This window comes from Protopterus annectens, chromosome 17.part0 (genome assembly GCF_019279795.1).
Source record: "Protopterus annectens isolate FY-2018-M chromosome 17.part0, PAN1.0, whole genome shotgun sequence".
Taxonomy (NCBI): domain Eukaryota; kingdom Metazoa; phylum Chordata; order Ceratodontiformes; family Protopteridae; genus Protopterus; species Protopterus annectens.
Window position 1 is genome coordinate 685,586,426 of NC_056751.1, and position 21,351 is coordinate 685,607,776.

The following is a 21,351-nucleotide window of genomic DNA, read 5'->3' on the forward strand; positions in this document are numbered from 1 at the left end:
GTAGTTATATTTGAGATAGTCATCTACTATAATGCTTAGAAGTGTACTGTGAGTTCCAGTTTCAATGACATTATTATTTGCTAACTTTAAGGTAAAATATTGCTTTTGATTCTGGCAACTTTTTGAGGTAGAAAGCAATTAATAAAAGTGATGCACTCACTATAACTATGCATCTGCGTTGTTCATTTTTTTTCTTTCTCAACAAATGGGCCTCAGATCCGACCTCAGATCTGGTTTGGCTGCATTTCTTCCAGACTCTTGGATCCAACTCTCAAACTCTTCCCTTTAACAATAATGCCTCAGATCCCCACTTTACCTCAAATCGAGTTTGCTGCTCAGTCAGAAAAAGGATGGTTACTGCCCACATAAAAGATAAAGATCGAATAGGGGCTCCAATATTTCTATCAGATCACTCCCAAAAGAAAAAAAAGGGGGGGGGGGTTAGTTGAGGAAGAAGGAAAATGAACAACAGTGATGCATAGTTATGGTGAGTACATAACTTTATATCTGATGTTGTCATTTTCATTCATTCCTCAATGAAGGGGACAGAGTCCACAGCTATGATAACCTTGGGTGGCTCTCATGGAAGGATGTTCTGGACTACAGAACCAAAGGCATGAGATCCAATCTGTAATGAGCAATAAAGGTATGAGCAATGGACCAAGTGGCTGCAGCACAAATATCATCAATAGAAGCTCTGGTCCAAAAAGCAGATGGATCTAGTGAAGTGAGCTTTTGGAGGACTCAGCAAAGGCAAACCTCATTGAGAATAAACATAAGAAATGCAACCTGTTAACCATTTAGCTTAGGTAACTTTAGACACTGGTTTTCCCAATCTACTGTGGGAAAGCAGATGAACAACTAGTTACTTTTTCTGAAAACCTTCATCCTTTGAAGATAAAACAAAGCTGTCTATGTACTTCTAGGAGGTGAAGCATTTATTCATCTTTATTAGAAAATTTTAGAACACGGATTAACTGATCACTTAGCTGATGTTTGCCTCAGAGGCTACTTTGGGCAGAAAAGATGGATTAGTACATAAAGTGACCCTATCTTTGTGGAATATCAAATAAGGTGGTTTTGAGGAGAGTGCTCAGAGTTCAGAAACATGCCTAGTTGAGGTGATGGCCACTAGGAAAACTGTCTTCCTTGAAAGAAACTTGAGATCAGACTTGGCTGATGGCACAAAGAGAGGCTATGTCAAACTCTGCAACACAAGTGTAAGGTCCCAAGGTGGAGTAGGATCTTTAATCGTGTTCTAAGCAAAAAGATACTTTTAAGAAAGGCTTTGTATTACTTGGAGGAAGCTAGTGGGAAAGGCATGATTTCCAGTGTGATAACGGGAAATGGCTGCTAGTTGAACTTTGACGGTGATAAAAATAGCTACTTCTTGCAAAACTGATGCCAGAAAATCTAAAACAGCAGGAACAGATGCAGTAAAGGGATCCAATTCGCTCTGATGGGCCCAATAACAAAAAATCTCTTCCATTTACTTATACACTTTTCAAGTGAAGGCTCTTTGGGATTACTTCAAAATTTGGTGAACCAGAGAAGAAAGCCTGAGCTGTCTAGCCATCACTGGAATTGGAGAAACCATGCAGTCAACTTAAGTCCTGGAATGTCCGGGTGAGCCATCCCTGAGAGATGAGTGATCAGATCTGAAGAAGGATCCAGCATCCAAGGCGGGCAGAGGAGATGAGACCACAGGAAGTGGAACCACACTTGATGAGCCCAAAAAGGGACAAAGAGGATAACTTTGCCCTTCAACCGGCGTGATTTCTGAAGAAAAGTCGGAGGGCCAAAAGTGGACCAGAGCATCTCTTGGTGATTCTCCCTGAGGGGGGATTAGGGCAAAGAATCTGCTGCACTTGTTGTTGAGGGGAAAGGCAAAGAGATTGCAGCAAGGTTGACCCCACAGACAGAAAATTTTCTCCACCGCTGCTTGACTTGAGAGACCACTAGTGAGGCATCAGAATAGTCCTGAGTTTGTTGGCTAGCACAATGGATTTCTCCAGTATGTGCATTGCTAGAAGAAAGCAGTTGGAGGAGATCAGCCACTACCACACTCTCATTGCTTCTTGACAAAAGAGTGGTAAGACCGGGTCCCCCCGTTTGTTTATGTACCAAACCACTGACATGTCTGTTCAGATAGCAACTGTCCCTACAGGAAGAGAGTTCTGAAAAGCCCGCAACACCAGCAAGACCAATGTCATATCTAAGACATTGATATGTAAACCAGTCTCTTCTGTGGACCACGTGCCTTGGACAGTCCATGCCAAGAATTGTCCCCCATACCAAATGTGAGGCATCAGTGGTCACTTTGACTACTGGGGGATGGGAATACAAAGGGACAATCCTGGCAGACTTTGTTTAACTAAATCCACCAAAGCAGGAAGTTCCTGCAAACCTGAGAAAGTTTTATATGACAGGTCAGAGGCTGATGAAGAATTACTACTGAACCGCTAGAGTCCACTGAAGAACAAGCATGTGGAAATGAGCAGTTGGTAGTAAGGTAATTGCCAAAGCCATTGATCTTAAGACCTGAAGAACCAGTCTTGCTAGGAAGAAGGGTGAGAAAGCATCTCTCTGACATGTAATCTTAAAGATTGTGCGCTGATGGAAGAAAGGTCAACTGACTGGCTGTGTTCAGGCGAGCTCCTATAAACTCCAAGACTTGAAATGGCTGAAGGTGGGACTTGGAATCATTGCCTGTGATTCCTAAAGACTGACATAATTGGAGTAAGCAGTTCCTGGCCTTTTTGAGAATATACCTGGTTGGGGTGGTGAAGAACCAGTTGTCCAGGTAAGGAAACGTTGAATCCGAGCAGTCTGATATAAGCTGCTACCACTGCCATACATTTGGAGACCACCCTGGGGGCTGTGGTGAGACCAAAGGGCAAGGCACTGAACTGGTAAAGACTGTCCGCCAACCAAAAGCACAAATATTTCTGGCAGCATCTGATCATTTTGATGTGATAGTAAGCATTCCAGAGATTTATACAGCAGATCTAGCCACCCTTCAGTAGAAGAGGTAGAATGGACTGAACTGTGACCATTCATATCTTGGAGTGCTTTACAAACTGATTTAGATTGCTGAGATCCAGAATGGGCCTCAGGTCCCCTGTTTTCCTTGGCACTAAAAATAACCTTGAGTAAGTTCCAAATCTTCTCTAGGCTGGTGGAACTTCTTGGATGACTCTGTTGTCAAGCAGCATTTGTATTTCTAGGGCTGCTAACTCCCACTGACTGGGTGGAATATTGGGGAGATTTTTCCATTTGGATGGTGAGGATTGCAAAAAGTGAATGAAATATTCTCTGGATATACTTTTTTTTCATCCAAGTGTCTTTTGTCAGAGATGCCCAGGCTTCCAGGTGCAGTAACAAGTGCCAAGCATCCCCCCAACTGCCTCCAGAGAAGAGCAGTCAGGCAACCTTTCTGGAATGCTGAAAGGGACTATCTGAAAAAGAATCTTGAAACTTGGTTTTGCGGGCCTCCTCTACTGTATGGGGAGTGTCTTCCTTTGGACCCCCCACCTGTGGGAGAAGTTTTACCTCAGGAGTCTTGAAATGGTCCTTGTGATTTTTGGAACCACACCTTTTTACCTCCACACTGATTCCTAGAGAAGGATCTGCAGGGTAGAAAAACAGATTCCCATGGCAGACAAGGTCATTCCATCTTGCTCACTACAGGAGAGAGTTTATTTTACTGTGGGGTCAAACAAAGAAGATCCATCAAAGGAAGCATTGATGAAACAGTGCTTAAAGGGCTCCACAAGGTCACACAAGCGTGTCCAAGCATGTCTCCTGATGGCTACATCTGAACCCTCTGCCCATAAGGGCCTTCTGCTGCATGAGAGATTAACCTCATGGATACATTAGAAATCAATTGAAGGGTGGTCAGCTGTGAAGAAAACTATTGAAGTTCCTCTGCTGACATGGACCTAGGACTAGACTTAAGAGAGTTCCTTAATAAAGTCTCTGCAATCTGGTAAAAAGTGCCAGGTAGTTGAGTGACCATAGAAAGAAGGGTGCTGAGGCATAAATGCACTTTCTAAACCTGTCCATCTCCCTGGACTCTGTATTACGAGGATGAACAGAAGAGCTTTGCTCAGCTAGCTCCTTTTTTGTGGCTGTCACCACAACAATGGCATCCACGAGAACTTCCTTACTCCAATGAGGTCTGTCCTTGGGTGGAGTGACAAATTTATCTAGACAACTAAGTATCAGTTTCACGTTATCCAATTCCTTTTATGACTGGCGAGACACAAGGTCTATAAGGTCATTAGCCGGAGGGGTAATCCAAGACATAGATGGACCAGACCCGAAGGCTTCTAGGAGCACTGACTCCTCCTAGGAAGGGGGATCGGAAGATCATCCACCTTTCTGAATAAGGATCTCAAGAATGTCTTCAAAGGAGAGGTCTTCCAGTGCAGCCAGCTCCACAGCAGAAACAGGTTTTGGAGATCTAATAGTAAAATGTTTTCTGTGCTTTCTGGACTCCAAAGCTGACTTGGCTTTCTTGGTGGGGTTTTGACCCCCTGAAAAGGAAGCTGAAAAGAAAGGTGCAGAAGCAGACTGCAATCCTTTCAAAACCAATTTATTGTGATAGCTGCTTAAAGCCTGAGAATTAAACTTTGCACAGATCAGACCAGGAGTTTCAAGATGGGCTGCTCCTGAATAATGCATGCATCCCCTGTGGGCATCAGAGTTGTGTAGCTTATGCTCACAGGAAATGCACTTTTTGAAGCCTGTTGGCTTTTCATCCATCTTAGAAAGGCTGGTACAAGAAAGGAAAGATAGTTTGAAGAAGGGGCTCAGTTCAAAAGATGGGTAAGAAGAGGGGAAAAGTTACCAGCAATGGTAATCAAGAGTACCAGGGAGAAAATGTTAGGAACAAAGAAAGGGAGTTTGAAAACTATGAAAGAAAAGATGAAAAACACTGGGAAAGGAGGATAGAGTGAAGTACATTAACAAGAGGAAAAAATAACAAGTCTACTTTTATTCCCAAATACAATGAATAAAATACACCCAGAGCTTGACAAGAGTACGATCCATGGCAAACGAGATCTGAGGTAAAACATGGGTCTGGGACATTATGGGTAAAGGGAGGAGCTCAAGAGTTGGATCCAAGTGTCCAAAAGAAATGCATCTGAAACAGTTATGAGATCAGATCCAAGACCCGTTTGCTGAGGTATGAATGAAAATGGCAACATAATATCTTAGTTTTCTTGAGGCTGAGTAAAAGGGTTTGATTCTTTGAGCAACATTTCTGCACAGGAGAAAGAAATTTGGGTAATGTCTTGGAGCTTATTTATTGTCGAGACTGCACATATACATATTAATATTGGGTCATCTGCATGAATTAGTTGGGTTGCATCCTGATCTTAATCTGAATGCTCATCTCCCATCTTACTATCTCATACACAGTGTATTCGTTTATCAGTCACACTTTCATGCAGTGTGACAGATACCTTTATACTGCCCACAGTTGTGAATGCCCCCTTTGTTTCCGAACACTGGCACTAGTATGCTTATTCTCCTGTCAATAGGGATATGCCTCTCTTTCTATTATGTTATGAATAACCCCTCTAGCCATTTCCCTCTTGATCATATCTGCTGTGACCTCATCTGAGCTTGCTACTTTCCCAAATTCATTTTCCTTTGTGGTGTTCTTACTTCTTGTAGGGTGGGATCCTCTTCATCTTTTACATAAATTGTATCTGGGGCAGTACAGCCTCTGTGGGATTTTCCTCCTTTACAAACTGCTGGCAGCACATGAAGGAATTCTGATGAAGTCTGTTTGAAAGGTAGACAAAAGCTCTAAATAATTAACTTTTGGTCATACTGGGTGCTTTTTATTCATTGCTGTGTTGGTTTAGCATCGCCAGGAACCTTGAGTGCTTAGTGGTCGGAATCTCTAGTATAGTATATTATACAGTCACAGCGGCAGTGTATTTTTCTGCCTCCCACTATGCTACTTCACACTATTCTCCTAAATAGCATGCAGTTCACTCAGTTATGAAAGTATTAAAGTAAATCTCAATATATTTACAATAAAAAAAAACAAGTAATCTTCATGGAATCCCCAAAGTCGCAAAACAAGCCACTAAACAAGTATAATGGATCCAAAAACAAAACAGTGTAAGAAACTTCTCTGTGTGGAAGATTTTCAGTCCATATAGCTCTAGTTAATCACTGTATATTAATCAGATCAGACAATAGTAGTAGAAGTAGCGAACTTAAACTTGTCTTAAATAATAAAAAAAAAAAAAAAAAAAAAAAATATATATATATATATATATATATATATATATATATATATATATAAAATTGTACAGAATTACTAAGTTTGTTTGTTTGTGTCTTTCGGCTTTTCTCAGTTAGGGGTCGCCACAGCGGAACTCCGGTCCGCTAATGATTGGCGGTTGATTTTTACGTACCGGCTTGCCAGGCCTGATGCACAACCTTCAACGAAGGTATGCCCTTTCGCGCATGTCTCCACGCAGAAGACGCTCTAGCTGAGAATCGACCCAGAGAGCGTCTTACTGTGAGGCAACAATGCTACCGCAGCACCACCACCGTGGAATTACTAAGTATTTGAAAGTAATCCAAGCAAGGCAGGCAGTCCGTTTCCAGTCAAAAATCCTTTATTAAGTACACAGACAAGCAATCCAAGTAAAACAAAAATAGAGTATTACTTACTAAGTAATTCTGTACAATTACATTTTATTTTTTTTGACTTAACGAGTTTAAGTTCACTACTTCTACTACTATTGTCTGATCTGATTAATATACAATGATTAACTAGAGATACATGGACTGAAAATCTTCCACACAGAGAAGTTTCTTGCAATATATTTACAATCAGTGCAAACAATGACTAATATGTCTGTTGCAGTGCATTCTATACAAACAATGTTAGTATCATTTTGTTCCTTACAACATACCCTTTCACAAATGTTTTACTGTTATGATTAATAACTGGTATGCTATGTGATTAATTAAATCAGCTCCAAACAATGCTGTGATGCCATAGGGACCTGTGGGTATGGGTGCCCACTGGAATTGCATTCAGTGGTACTAGAGGTGTGAATGAGTAACAGCATATACTTATGTCTGTTACAAATAAGTATATCCATTTACCATTCAAACATTAAGGTATGAATGAGTAACGGCATCTACTTATGTCTATTAAAAATAAGTATACCCACTTACCATGAATGAGTAACAGCGTCTACTTATGTCTGTGATAAATAAATATACCCAGTTACCATTCAAACATCAAGGATTACCTGGCTTACTGAAAGTGGAAAATGGACACATATTCAAACAAACATTTGGAATACAAATTCTGCCTTTCAATGGGGGTAGATAAATTTAAAGAAAATTCAGTTTTAACTGTGAACAAAATGCATTCAACCTACCACTTTGGGCAAGGATATTTCAGCCACTAGAAAGCTGGGGTTCCCATCAGGTGGTTCCGAAAATATGATATATTCTGGTGTCTCTGCAGAACTGGAAAACCAGAAGCACAGTCAGCAAAGACAACACACAGAACAGCAAACACAACACAGAGGGTAGACAGAGTAAAATGTGTGTGTGGGTGGGGTTACGAATGCCACACCAACACATTCAAAAGCACTGCAGTTCCTTTCACTGACAGTATTCGTCAATACCTAACAACATTTGGTCAATAATCAGGGAAAAAGCCAAATTATAATGAGGGAACAAAGCCTCAAAATCAGGGACAGTTATTTTTTTAATTTTACTCTAATTTAATTATAAAATTAGAATGACAGCAGGTTTTGCATTAAACCAAGAAAATACTGAGCCACGCCAGAAGCAGTCCTTTTGTAATTTAATTGTAAACCATTAACGCTCCACACACAGTACACTTTCGTAAACACATTTTCTCAGATGCAAATCATAAACGTATAAAAACAGGCCCTTTTATACTTAGGTAAACCAATCAAATGCAGTGTTTCTTTTACATCATTAACTGTGCATATTACTGCTGAGTTTTTCTCCTTTTTTTCTGGATTTATAGGGTTTGCATTAACTTACATTTTCAGAATAATAAGAAGGAAAAAAAAACCCTAATGTCTGGCTTTACTGACTGACTGCCTGTAATTCTCAGTGATTTACCACAAAAATCAAATATTTCAAATTGGACATGGAAAAAATATGAAGCAAAATCAGGTCAACTAAGAGCGGAGAGATAGACCATGAATGAAGAGCAGCTGAGGTCTAAACTAGAGAGATGTCTGTGACATTTAGGACTACTAATGCTGGGAAAGAATTCAAAGCCCGCCCAGAGATTCAGGAAAAACAGGATTCTAATTATTTGAACGAGTCTTCATATTGATGCTTTCTGCTGCCTCCCATATTTCCAAAACAGCTGGGAAGAACAGGACGGGGGGGGGGGGGGGGGGGCGTCTTTGTTAGGTAGTCTGCTTTGCACTTCTAGTTACCAGCTATGAAGATGAAAAAAATGAAGTACTGTGTTTTACACAGAAGATTAATAGGGTAGGGTGGGAAAGCAAAACTAACCTACTGAGACAGCCAAAGGAACAGAGAAATCAAAGGCTGGTGTACTGTAGCTAATGGAATCATCTTCATGGCTTTCCTTTTATTTCACACACTAACCATCTCTAACCATCACTTGACACTTTTAGTACCTACCTTATCTTCTACCTCAAAAATTATTTCCATAAGAACATCTTCTCACACGGATATTGGAATGGATGAAATAACTGCAAAGCACACAGGCTTTAACACTGTGCTTCAGGCATAAGCAAAGGCTATCAAGCATGTATATTTTGTTTTGTAACTGCACTTTCCAATGTTTTGCACCTGATGTAGCAAAACAATGAAAAATATACAGTGGCAAGTTTTAAGAATATGGGCTGTTAATTGACAAAAATAAAAATACAAATCTAAAAGTTTTATTAAAACAGTAGTACAAACAAACAAAGTACAGTTGTGTACACTAACCATAAATGTAGATGTCCGAGTGTATTCACTGTTGCAGTCATCACATTTGGGTTATCCCTGCCAGGGGAATACCAGAGGTGTAGTATTTCTGCGTCGGTCGTTGTCACTTGATGACTGACGTCAGGTAGTCAGTAGTATAAAGTAAGGTAGCCGACGCCATTGCATCAGTTTTTCTTGCTCTAACCTGTCAGGAGCCCTCAAAGTAAGAGGCCAGATTCTGGTAAGAACCCCACCAGTGGAAAATAAATACCAATATGTCCCTTGTAAGGAAAGAAAGAGAATAAAGGGGGGGTGGAGGGTGGGAAACCAGGACTGCAACAGTGAATACACTCTATCTACATTTATTGTAAGTGTACACAACTGTACTATATTCTTCATGTTTCACTGTTGCAGTCATCACATTTGGGTAGATTCCCAAAGCTGAGGAAATGGGTGGAGGCAGTCAAGGAAACTAGGGGCTGGATAGGATGCCCTGCAGGACTGCAGTGACAAACTCTGCCCTGGATTTAGAAAAGAGAGGCAGGTGGTAATGCTTGGTAAAAGGCAGGTGGTAATGCTTGGTAAAAGTGTGAGCAGATGTCCAGGTGGCAGCCTGAAGGATGTCCCTGTGGGGACTCCTCTTAGGAAAGCTGCAGAGGTGGAGACTGCTCTGGTGGAGTGTGTCCTAACCCCCTTGCGGAGAGGCTGTTTGTAGCAGAAATGGATGCAGTGTGCTATCCATTTGAAAATGGTTTGTTGGAGATGGCTTTGCCTTCCGCCCCTGTAGCAAAGCTAACCAGCAATTGATCAGACTTTCTGAAGGATTTAGTCCTGTCCAGATAGAATCTGAGCTATCTGTGCACATCTAGAGAGTGAAGAATCCTTTCTCCCTTGTTCTGTGGATTAGGAAGGAAGGTGGGCAGATGAATGCATTGGTTGAGAGACACAGTGGACACCACCTTGGACATGAAGGATGGGTTAGTTCTGAGGGATACCCTGTCTGCATGGAAGATGATGAAGGGTTCCACAGCCATGAGTGCTTGCAGCTCAGAGACTCTTCTGGCTGAAGTGATGGCCAGAAGGAAAGCTGTCTTCCAGGAGATAAATTTTAGCTCTGCAGAAGAAGCTGGTTTGAAAGGGGGCAGGGTGAGCCTTTCCAAGACAAAGTTAAGGTCCCAAGTTGGCGCTGGTGCCCTTCTGGGGGGCCTCAAGTTGCTAGCCCTTCTGAGGAACTGTTTGATCAAAGGGTGTGAGAAAAGGGGCTGCTCAGTGGGAAAATACATAGAAATAGCAGATGCATGAATTTTTATAGAGGAGAAAGAAACCACTGTGTAGTAGGTCAGCTAAGTAATCCAGGATGAGGGGGATGGAGGGCTGTGCAGTATTGGCTCTCTTAGCCTGGATCCAGGTGCAGACCCTTTTCCATTTATCTGCAAAAGACTTTCTGGTGCTAGGACATCTGGCCTCATGGATAACATCCAGAACCGGTTTTACTCAGAATGGCAGATTGGTTTGGGGTTAGGGAATAAGCCAAGCTGCCAAATTGACTGTCTGCAATTTGGGATATATGAATTCCCCTTCCCTCTGGGTCAGTAGGTTTGGAATCTGAGGAAAATGCCATGGAGGCAATGGGGACAGGCTGCGCAGCAAGGGGTACCAATGTTGTCAGGGCCAGTCTGGTGCTATAAGAATGGTCCTTAGTTTTTCCTCCCTTATTTTAAGCAGTACCCTTGTGATGAGAGGTAGGGGAGGAAAAGCATAGACCCATAGACAGACCCAGGGGAAGGACAGGGCATCCATTTTCCAAGCCATGCAGTGATGCGCCCTGGTGCAGAATTTTCTGAGCTGATGGTTGGTATGGTAGGCAAAGAGGTCGACCTTCATGGTTCCCCATTTCTGAGTTATTAGGGTGAAGGTACTTCAGTTGAGTTTCTACTCATGTGGGTCCAGAAGGTTTCTGCTTAATTTGTCTGCCAGAGAGTTGAGAGAGCCTGGTAGGAATTGTGCCAACAGGTGTAGTTGCATGGAAGAGGCTGTGAGCCAAAGGGTCACAGCCAGCCTACATAGAGTGTAGGAGTGAGTCCCTTCCTGCTTGTTGATGTACCACATCACAGTGGTGTTGTCTGTTTTGATCAGGAGAACCCCTGTAGAGAGAACGGGTTTGAAAGCTATCAAGGCATGCTGCACAGCCATTATCTCTTTTTGACTGATGTGCAGAGGGATTTCCTGAGGGCTCCATTGGCCCTGTATGCACCTGCCATCCAGGTGTGAACCCCAAGCGTAGTCTGATGCATCTGTGGTGAGGGTCTGGGTGGCGGGGTAGGGAGAAGGGCAGTCCCTAGTTGTGGGAGCATGCTGTTGCCCACCAAAGAAATTCCTTTCTGAGGCAAGGAATTACAGGCAGAAGAGTTTCCAGGTCTTGAGAGTGCTGACACCAAAGGCTCTTTAGGTACCATCGAAGTTTCCTCACGTGCAGTCTGGCACATGGAATGAGTAGTATGCAAGATGCCATGAACCCCAGAGCTTGCAGGATCTTCCTTGCAGATAGCTGGTGCCTGGTGGCTAGCTGAGAGAAGTAGATTGTTAGGAAAATTTGTTTCTCTGGTGTAAGGAATGCAATCTGGGATGCTGTGTCCAGACTTGCTCCCAGAAGATTACCCTTTGGGTGGGCACCTGTTTGGATTTCTTTTTGATGATTGTGTATCCTAGGGAGGTTAGCAGTGTCTTTACAAAGGCCAGGTGCTTGAGCAGCTGTTCCTGGCAGTTTGCCCGAATAAAGCAGTCTACGTATGGTTAAAATTTGAATATTTCTTTGTCTGCAAAATGCAATGGTTGGAGCCAGACATTTTGTAAAAACTCTAGGAGCAGTACATAAGCCAAAGGGAAGCATAGAGAACTGCAAGTGTTGAGGTCTTGCCCTGAAGCGAAGATATTCCCTGCATGATTCCCCGATAGGAATGTGGAGGATGGCCACTTTTAGATCTAGGGTGGCTAGCCAAGCGTCCTTGGAGAGCATGGGTAGCAGCTGCTGGAGGGTGAGCATTTTGAATTTTGGGATCACCAGGAAGTTGTTTAGAATTGATAGATCGAGGATGGGATGCCAGGTACCCTCTCTTCTGGGCACCAGAAAAAGTCTGGAGTAGAAGCCTTGGTCTATCTGTTCTGCAGGAACATGCTCTACTGCTCTCATACAGAGAAGGGAAAGGATTTGCTTTTGAGCCTCTGCCCACTGATTTGGTGGTAGATCTGGGAACCCTTTTGGGGGTTAGAAGGGTATGGAAGTAGAATTTGTATCCCTGAGACACAATGTTCAGAACCCACTGGTCCTTGGTTATGGTGGCCCAGGTGCTTGAGTGAAATGAGAGTTTTCCTCCTAGGGGCAAAGTGAAGGTGGGCAGAGGGGGGAGGAAGAGGAGGTAAGTCACTGTGAGTTCTTACCATAAGGGGTGGCTCAGAACTCCCTGGCTTTGAAGTGGAGGTAGTCCACTGCTTAGATCTCTGCATTCCCTGGGGCTGCTGTCTGTGTGGTCTGTTTCCACGAGGCCTAGGCTGGGCTGATTTACTCGGAGCAGGAAAGGACCAGTGCTTGGAGGGACAATGTCTGCTGAACCTAGGGGGCTGGACTTGTAAGAAATCCTTAACTGTTTGCATAGATTTTGCTTTTTCTTCCATCTTTTTTAAGACCTCTTCTGCCTTAATGCCAAATAAGTTATCTTTGTGCAAGGGGGAATCCAACAATTTATATTTGACATGGTCTGGCAGGGGTTGTTCCTTAAGCCATGCATGTCTTCTAATGACAGATCCAGTGACTGCTGCCCTGCAAAGAAGCCTCTAGGGCATCAAAACCACAGTGCAAAGTGTGTATTAAGTATTGTAAATCTTTAGATTCTGCCCAAGTAGGAAGGGAAGACATTTTTTGTTTAAGGAGTTCCAGATTATGCTGCTGAAATGTCAGCATATGGAACTGACAATTTAGTGCCCTGATAGCAAGAATAGCTGAGGTGTACACTTTTTTACCCAATCTGTACAAAGCTCAGGAATGCCTGTCTGAGGGTATGGGATTCTTCGCAGAGGTTGCTTTAATTCCTTTTGGGCCTTGAGAAATGACCGCATCAGCTGTTGGATTTTTAAAAAGATATTTGTGTGAGTCAGGGACTCTATAGTACCGGTCAGGTTTTCTGGGAGCAGGAGGGAGGGCATCAGGAGTCAAGCTGGATTCGAGGAAAACATCATCCACAACATGCAGGACTGGGGGGTGGGGTGGCCAAGGGTCTGTGTTGTGGAAGATCTAAGAATTCCCTGAGTCTCTTTTTGGACTGAGGGTAGTCCTGACTCTCCCACTGGAAATGCTCCCTTAAAGTACGCAGAGTCTTCCCAAAGGAAAAATCCTCTGGGGGAGAGGCTGAAGGAATTGAGTCCTCTGCATCAGAATCCTCATAAGTGGAGAGGGGTTGCATGTCTTCATAGTCAGAAGCATCAGATTCATCTGACTCTTGCTCAGACAAAACTACAGGGGACTGATCTCTTTTCCTTTCTGCGGGGGTAGCTTGGCTTCCCCTGATCAGCATGATAAGGTCTTCCACCACTTTAAGCATTTGAGACTGAGGTAAGGTAGCAGGCGCCTGAGAGTGGGTCATAGCTTTTTTGGGTGTGGTTTGAACCCTGGACCTAAGAAACTTGGTCGTTTTTGAAAAAATGGTAGTCGCAAAAGAAGACGTTGGTTTGTGCTGAGATTCGGTAGTGCGAAGGACTTCCTCGGAAGCCGGTGCCTGCTCAGTGCCTCCGGACCCATCCAAGGTAGAGACGACCGCAGGATCCTTAGGCAAAGAAGACATTATTGAATCCCGGCCAGTATCTTACCAGCACTTCTTAAAGACATCACAGACACCAAGTCAGTTACCTATCCACTGTGACATAAAACAATGCATCCTCGGTTCACTCACCTTCTTAATAATGTCAATGTAAAACAGCTATTAAAATTCCAAAATAATCTGATTCTGAAATCAGTTCCTGCAGATTACTCCGGTAATCTACAGTGTACCTGCTGCTAGTATAATGTTCTTAGCTCACAAAAATGCACATTTGTGAAAGGTGGAACATGCAACGGAAGATGACTTAAGTTACATAAAATGTAGTCATGTTACCTTCAGACTGGAGATGAACCCGTTGTATCACCTGTTAAGAGTCAATAAAAAAAATGCACCATGCATGTGGACTGTATTGTTTGTAATTTTAATGACTGTGTTTTTTCTAATAAAATTAATAGTTTAAAAAAAGGTGTGCAGTCAGGGCACTAAAGACGATGATATGCAGTGGGCAGATGACATGGGGCAAAATTGTAAATAACTGTAATTTAAAGGTTCCACTCAGCATTTTATGGCACATTGTTAAGTCAAAAAAAGCAGTATTTTCTAGGAAATACTGGACAGCTGAGATGTACTACAGCTTTGAAAAGACAACTGGAAAAACTGTCAAGCTGATGTGATTGGCAACAGATTTGCAGGTGGAATGAGGATGACTGCTCTTCAACATAGCAGCTTTCTGTAGGGATTACGGAATCAGCAGGATAGGCATATAGCAGACTGGGGGGCCAATCGTGAAGTAAAGCATTCCTTGGTGGTTCTCTGTTGGGGGTATTACAGCAAAGTAGCTGCTGCATTTATCGTTTAGGGGAGAAGCCAAAAGATCACAGCAAAGCTGGCCCCACTGACAAAAAAATAATTTCCATCACATTCTTGTTGAGAGAACACTCGTGAGGTAGAAGAATGCACCTGCAGCTTGTCTGCCATCACCTTGGACTTCCCTGGAATGTGGATTGCTGTGAGAAATCGGTTGGATGAGATCACCCATTGCTACACTCTCAGTGCTTCTCGATACGAGGGTTAAGATCTGGTCCCTCCTTGTTTGTTGATGTACATATTGTCCATCTGAACTGCAAAAGACCTCGAAGAGAAAGCATCTTGAAGAGCTTGCAATGCTAAAAGCACTGCTGTCATCTCTAGGACATTGATATGCAAACTGGCCTCTTCGGGGGACCAAGTGCCTTGGATTGTTTTCCCCAAAAAGTGCCCCCCCACCTCAACTGGGAAGCATCCTTGGTCATTATGACCTTGGGTTGAGGGGGCACAATTGGACTGCCTTGTAAAACCAGATCTGACTGAATTCACCACCTTAGATTTCTCTTGCATATGTGAGTGATTCATATTACAGTTGACATGGGTTGATAAAGTATCGACCATTGTGTTGCTAGCATCCACTGTAGAATCATCATGTAAAATCTGGCTATTGGTACTACTGTTATTGCTGCTGACAATGATCCAAGAGGTTGAAGGACTAAGCAGGCTGAAATCCTGGTACTGCAGATTATTTTTCTGACCTGTGATCTTATAGTCTGAACCCTTGAATGAGAGAGTGAAGCTATCACTGATTTTGTGCTGAACAGTGCTCCTATGAATTCCAAATCCTGAGTTGGTTCCAGTTGAGACTTCTTGTAATTTATGGCTATCCACAGACGAGAACACGTCTGGAGAACCAGATCTCTTGCCCTTATTAACTGATACCTGGTCAAAGTGGAACTGAGCCAGTCTTCCAGATATTGAAACACCTGGAATCTTTGAAGTCTCAAGAGAGCTGCTACTACTGCCATACATTTGATGAACACCTTGGGGGCTGTGGTGACACCAAAGGGCAGAACTCCTTGTAGGTTCCTTCGACTACATGTGAAATAAGCCTCATGGAAGAACTGGAAATGGATTGCAGGGTAGCCATCTGAGAAGTCAGACATGAATGGACTTCTCCAGAAACAAATCCTGAAAGGGTATTTGATAGTTCCTTAATCAAATCCCTCTGTAATCTTGTAAAATGTGCCAAATAATTCAGCGACCTTAAGGCAAAGGTCACTGAAGCATAGACACTCTTCCCAAACCTGTCCATCACCCCTGACTCCCCCCTATTAAGGGGATGAACAGTGGAACTCTCCTCAGCAAGTTCCTTTTTGGTGACTACCACTATAACCATGGCATCAATGGGCACATATTTACCCCAAGACTACCTGTCCGAAGGTGGTGCCATAATCTTGTCTGGTCTCCTAGGTATCGGTTCAACTGTGTCAGGTTCCTTCAACATCCGCCGAGAGACTAACTCAATATGCTCATCTGCGGGCGAAGTAAACCAGGAGGTAGACAGGCCAGTACTGAAAGCATCCAGGAATACGGACTCCTCAGATGAAGGGTTACTGGGAGTCTAGCCACCGCTCTGCTTTAGGACCTACAGGATGTCTCCAAATGAGACATTTTCAGGAGGTGACTGTGGGGACCCTTCACCTTCATCAAAGTCTGTATCTTCGGTGACTGACTCCTCTAGGGAGTGCTAGTGTTTCTTCTTACACATCTTCTACTGAGTGACATCCTCAGTGGGATGCTCTGGGGAGGTAGTGGAAGAAATGGAGATACCTTGTTGGGAAGCCTAGGGGTCTCAGACTGGCTGTCCCTGTGGCAAAGAGTGATGAGGCTCTGAAAGCAGAGACATCAAGGTAGAAGACTTAGGATCCAAGGGGGTTGGATCTGTCAGTTCTGTCAAGGCAGAGAAAACCCTCTTCACAGCCTCAAATGCAGATTGCTCCAGAGAAAAGGAAGACCTCAGATCCAAAAAAACAAGCTTTGGACCACAGTCCTCCCCCACACCGAAAGCAAATTCCCCGAGTTGAAAGCCAGAGCCGAGGTATCGAGTGGCGAGGCTCTGAGGCACAGAGATGGCTCCAAAAGGTTTGGGGTCGATGCCAACACCTCTGATCTGACAGAGAAGCTTCGGCTCCAACAGCTCTCTAGATCTGAGACTGAAGCACTCAGAATAAGTTTCAGATCCAAAGATACTATCATCTTTGGATCTGGACTAGATGGAGCTGGATGACTCAGATCCATGGACTCTGAGACATCTGAAAGAGTCAGTGGAGGAACTTGTAGTGGCGGTGTAGTGGAAGAATGGACCTCCTGACCTGAAGGGGTAGGAGCTGGTAAGACACCCATCTGACCCTGTGCTGAGAGAATCTTCCTCACCATTCTTTACACATCTTCCTCAGTCAAACTCCTGAAAGAACAAGTGGAAATAATGGGGGAACTGGGTCGCTCCAAGAAAGATGAAGGCAACGTTGATGGCACTGGATCCACAGAAGGCGAACATTTGGTTCTATGCAGCAAAACAACATTGGAGCCGGTAGAGGTGGAAGCAGCTGGATCCAATGCTTTTTTTCCATCAGATCTGAGGAAGTTGGATCTGATAATTTTTTTCTTTTTAGGATGCGATGGTGAGGTCAGATATTTCTTAGTCCTTTTCTTGGTCAGCACCAAACTCATAGAAGCTGTAGAGGGTTTCGGAGATGAAGGTTTGGATTGACATCCAGATAAAACTTCTCCAAAGGCTAAATAAAGTAAGCCTTTTAAGACCAATTTATTTTTTCTTTCAACAAGAGCCCTGGGGTTAATTCCATGGCATATGGAACAATCTTCCTGAAGATGTATGGGGCTTAAATAGTATAAGCACATAGTGTAGGCATCCGACATTTGCAGTTTGTGCCCACACTTAAGACATTTCGTAATACTGGTAGGGCCTTTTTCTGACATTACTGGCAACATACAATTACAGCCAAACTAAGAGCAACAAGATTAAAACAAAAAGGAGATTTTTTTTTAATTTAAAAAGCAGGAAACAAGAAAAAACAAAAAACTACCAACAATGGTATTAAAAAATAGAACTCCACTGAGTGTAGAGAAGAAGACAATTCTAACAATAGAACTGAAGCGGTACTAACTGTACAGAAGCTTTAAAGGGGGAAAAATACTAACAACAGTATTCTAAAAGTGTACAAATTGTACAACAAGGTGAGGGACAAAAAAAAACTTGAAAAGTAGCAGAAAAATTTAAGACAAATGAAATTAGTTAAAATTTTTGAGTTATAATAGCACTTACCTGCTCGAGAGCTAAGATCAACCACATCTTTCCTGTAAAGCGGTGAGATCTGAGGTACTTGGGGTTGGCACATTGTGAGTAAGGGAGAAACTTCAGAGTTTCAGGTTGCCACGAGCTTTAGCAAGGGCTGAGTCGGATCTGAGGGATCAGACCCAAACCCATTAGTTGAGGATAGAATGAAAACTGACAACACCAGATCAAGTGTTACAAGTTGCCAGACAGGTAGGGCACTAGAATTCATCTACTTTTTGCAAGGTTACAATGGTAATAATGTTCAGGAGGTAAAACATTTGGGTACAGTTATACGCCATCAATGCTGCTTAGTGCGTTAAACTCAGTAATACCTCAGAGGAAAAAAAGTCCAAAAACAGAAGAGACTATGAAAACAGCATCTCAAATGTAAGACATTACAGAAGGCAACCATAAATGACACAGAGAGTTTCAGACATTACAACAATTTGTTGGCTTAAATAAACATGCATGAAATCTAGTTCATGCTCAAAGTGACTAATATATTCAAAAATGCAACGCTGCATACCTCTGAATTTCAGATATCAGGGGGTTTTGTGTTTTTGCATTCTTTTCATTCTCCCTGCTGAAGAAAGAAAAAAAAATGTAAAAAATACACTTTGTACAATGATGGCATGATAACCTACAACTTGGAGAGTAATGAGTGGAAAGTAATCAGCATTCAACACAGGTTTGTTCCACTACATGTACTTAGATATTTGCATCTCTGGGTAATTTGGTTAACCATGTAATACTTGCAAATTGCAAAATATTTAAAAAATAATACAAAAAAAAAAAAAAAAAAAAAAAAAAAACAACAGAGAGTCACCTTGAGCATAACAAATAAGCCAGTAGTCATAGTATCATGTGATTTTTGAGAGAGTATCCCTTTATGGGGCAATCTGCTCAGCAGCGAGTTGTTTTCCTGATTCTGAGCTCCTCCACTTTGGGCATGTAGACAACCACATGACATAAAGTACATGCTGTAAGAGGGACTGCTGCCCCCTCAGGATTCATATTTCTTCATACCAGATATGGGAATCACTCTTGTAAACAAAGGAAACCAACAAGAAGGGCATAAAATTATACTTTTTTAGGTGGTTTTAGCTGATTTTGTGTTTGGGCTGTTAATTTGTTTAAGTTTTTGGTTTGCTGCATTCATTGAAATGCTTGCTGTTCATATAACCACATTTCACATACACATATATGCATATACAAGTACAAACATATACACTTACATATATGACTCTTCACTTATGCTGCACAAATGAGCCCCCCCCCCCGAAAAAAAAAAAGGTATAACAGCTGTTGGCTTATTGGTATAAACACATTGACGAACACTTGTGGGTTACTATGCATTCAAAAATTGGCTTTCAGGGACACCTGTATGTCTTCATGGATTAATTTACTTATTTTTATTTTATTTATTTAACATTTGTTTACTGGGAAAGTCCAACTTGGAACAAAGCCAATTTTCAGTGGAGGCCTGGGGAGAGACACTCCACATGCATGTTTTTGCAACATCTAATGTTCCACAATGCCTTCACCAAAAGTTTATAGCCTTTTTTGTTAAGCAAACAGCAGCCTGTTTCTCCAAGGATTTTCTGGTTTGGTCTTATACATTCATAGGTTCATAGGTAAGTACTAGGCTATCGACCCTAGGGCCTATACAAGCCTAGCCAAAAAGTTACCCTGGCTTTCGCCACCCAAGAAAATTATTTTTCTGTCCCCCTGTTGAACAGAGCCATAGAGGTGATCCCCGGGGTGAATTTCCTATTTTCCATCCAATCAAGATTTTTCTTGGCGTGCTAATGAGGAACTTTGTTTGATATAGATAGGAAGTTTGCGGACGACCGCAAACTGGGTGCTATAACAGAGTCTCCAGCCGACATGGAGATCCTCCAGAAGGGCCTAAATGAGACTGATGCATGGTGTCAAAGCCATGATCTCATGCTAAATGCAAAAAAATGCGTAGTAATCCAGGGATCTAGGGACCCAAGTAGATAGTAAGCTTTCCATTGATAACCATGTTGCCAAAGTGGTTAGAAAATCCTTCTGTGTGACCCATCTGATCACGAAAGGGTTCGCATCAAGATCTAAGGATGTAGTGGTGCCCCTCTACTCATCCCTCATCAGACCCATTATTGAGTACAATGCACCAATTGGAATGCACCTGGCTAGACATCTCCAGCAGCTGGGGAGACCACAAAGGTACCTAACCAAGAAGATTACTGGCCTCAAACAGTTGCCCTATGCAGCACGATTGAAAAAGCCAAGACTATTCTCTGTTGCATACCGCTTTCTCAGAGGCGATCTCTGTCTAACTTACAGAGCCATGTCCAACCTAGAATTGTTGAACATGCTCCATCTTAGCAAAACCAAATCTACTCGAGCTACACGCTCTAGGGATATAAACCTCAACACAACAATGAATAGAACATGCTGGAGGGATAGATTCCCTTCGCAGAGACTTCCCTTACTATGGAACAGGGTCCCGATCTACATAAGACAGAGCCCCTCACTATCACTCTTCAAGAGGAACCTTGATGAGTGGATGGGTAACAGAAAGTTCACACCGGGGATCACACCAACATCACTACTAGATAGGGGCCAAGGGTACTAGCTGCTAGTACAAGGGTCTAGGGAACTACTAAAGGGGCGGTGAATACCGCACAGTGTGGCTGGGCTAATATATGCCTTCGGGCAGATAGCCCAGTACCAACCTATGAACCTATAAGTTTGTTCCAGAGTATGGGAAGTCTCTGGGACAGGAATCTATCCCTCCAGCATGTTCTGTTTATTGTGGTGACAAGGTTAAGGTCGCCACAATGTGTAGCTCGGAGGGACTGGGATTTCTTTAAGTGGAGCATGTCCAACAGCTCTGGGTTTGACATAGCATTGTATGTTAGGCAGAGATCGCCTCTGAGTAGGCGATATGCGACGGAGTACAGCTGGAGTTTTTTGAGATGGTCTGCTTAGGGCATCTGTTCGAGGCCGGTAATCCTCTTTGTGAGGTATTTCTGCGGCCTTTCCAGTTGTTGTAGATAATTTGTGAGGTACACACCAAAAGGGGTGTTGTACTCTATAATGGGTCTAGAGAGTGATGAGTAGAGGAGAACAATGACCTCTTTTTTCCTGGATGAGAAACCTTTTGTGATGAGGTGTGCTACGTAGAAGGATTTCCCGACTACTGTGGCAAAGTGATCATCAAAGCAGAGACTACTGTCCACCTGTGTCCCAAGGTCTCTCATAATACTTTCGGTGTTAAGTAGACTACCACCTATGTGGTAGCTCATGGGTACAGAGTTTTTACCAAAGGGGATGACAATGCACTTTTTGGCATGGAGCTCGAGACCATGACTTTGACACCAGGCATCTGTCTCAGTGAGGCCCTTTTGTAAGATG

General features: G+C 42.8%; 1 protein-coding gene across 1 annotated transcript in view; it reads right to left on the reverse strand.

Moving 5' to 3' along the window:
* Positions 1 to 21,351, reverse strand: part of PIH1D1 (PIH1 domain containing 1) — a 414,679-nt gene that overhangs the window by 158,548 nt on the left and 234,780 nt on the right. The window contains exons 7-8 of the mRNA XM_044059683.1: positions 18,476 to 18,532; positions 7,425 to 7,515 (exon numbers count right to left, since the gene is read on the reverse strand). Coding sequence (XP_043915618.1) covers positions 7,425 to 7,515; positions 18,476 to 18,532 — 148 coding nt within the window. The remainder of the gene's footprint in view (positions 1 to 7,424; positions 7,516 to 18,475; positions 18,533 to 21,351) is intronic.